This window comes from Charadrius vociferus, unplaced genomic scaffold, assembly GCF_000708025.1.
Source record: "Charadrius vociferus isolate BGI_N301 unplaced genomic scaffold, ASM70802v2 scaffold26, whole genome shotgun sequence".
Lineage (NCBI taxonomy): Eukaryota > Metazoa > Chordata > Aves > Charadriiformes > Charadriidae > Charadrius > Charadrius vociferus.
The window spans coordinates 189,618-190,833 of record NW_009649320.1 but is presented as its reverse complement, the minus strand read 5'-3'; the positions used below and the strand labels follow the sequence as shown (position 1 = coordinate 190,833).

At 49.9% G+C, this 1,216-nt stretch overlaps 1 protein-coding gene across 1 annotated transcript in view; it reads right to left on the bottom strand.

Moving 5' to 3' along the window:
- The window catches only part of LOC104290346 (short stature homeobox protein-like), a 7,403-nt gene that overhangs the window by 3,500 nt on the left and 2,687 nt on the right, over window positions 1–1,216 (bottom strand). Inside the window, exon 2 of the mRNA XM_009889436.1 lies at window positions 86–391. Coding sequence (XP_009887738.1) covers window positions 86–359 — 274 coding nt within the window. The 5' untranslated portion in view covers window positions 360–391. The remainder of the gene's footprint in view (window positions 1–85; window positions 392–1,216) is intronic.

The window sequence follows — 1,216 nt, the reverse complement described above, 5'->3', positions numbered from 1 at the left end:
TGCGGAGCGCCGGGGGAGGCCGGGGAACAGCGCCGGGGCTGCCGGCGAGGGGCGCGGGGAGGAGGGAGGCCAGCCCCGCTCTTACCTTCCGCCGTCCTGCCCGTGCTGAACTCCTTCAGTTTGTCCTTGTCGGTCTCTACGTGGTCTTTGAAAAGATGCACCGGGCAATGGTTGCTGCTCTCGGTCATGTCCTGCAGGTTAGAGTCAGAGTTTCCAAGCTCCCTAGAGCGAGCCAACCCACTCTCCAAAACTTCCCTGTACGTGATCGTCTCCTTCTTGTTGCTGCTGCCACTGCCGCTGCTGCTCTCTTTGCTTTTCTGGTCAAAAGATTTGGATACAAAAGCCGTAAGTTCTTCCATGGCTGCCCGGTGATCTTATCCACAGAGATCCACTTGTTTTCAGTCGGAGATGTGGCCGTCCTCCGCACGCTGTTTTTGCACGTAGAAGATGGGCTGTATAGGGTTAGATCACTCCTGCTGTTATTTATGCCTTTCAATTTGAGATCACACTATTTATACATGGCTACCTCAGCCCAACCCCCAGCTCTCCCTGTCTCCAGCAATTACTGACTGCTCCATAGTCGCAGGCGGACTCCTAGCAGCTATCTCCCCCACCTCAGTCCAGCAATTGGCTTTCTTTTCATTTCATCACTCTTTGGCATCTTTGCACCTTGATTTAGGGAGGCAAAGAGGCAAAAGCGAAAAAGAGGGGGAGAGAGAGGGAGAGAGGAATAAAAGGGAGGGGGGGCAAGAGGAAAACATGAAAATAGCTATCTGCATTCTGTAAATGGGTTGCAGAAATGAAAGTCGAGGAAGACTTAATTGATTGTAAGGACATCCTGTGCGTGGCAACACTGTGAGTAAAAACGGACCCACAGCTAATCAAATAACTGTGCTCCTGCAATTAAATGTATCGCTGTCAAGAGGAAAAGAAAATGAGTGTTCAATAAAAAAAAGGTAATGAATAAAAAGCCGGAGATGTGAATTTGTTGTAATCATTGGAAATTCTACCTGATTTGCTATTTAGCTAATTTGGCTTCATTAAATGGTCAAAATAACCAGCGAACCAAAAATGCTGTTTTAAAAGTGTTGCCTGTTCTGGCGGGTGGGTGGGTGCGCGGAGGGGAACGTGTGCTGCACTTAAACAAGTTGCGAGGTGTCTCGGAGATCCGTGTCGGTGTGTTCGGACGATTTGGAGGGGGTTGCTTGGCGGGGGG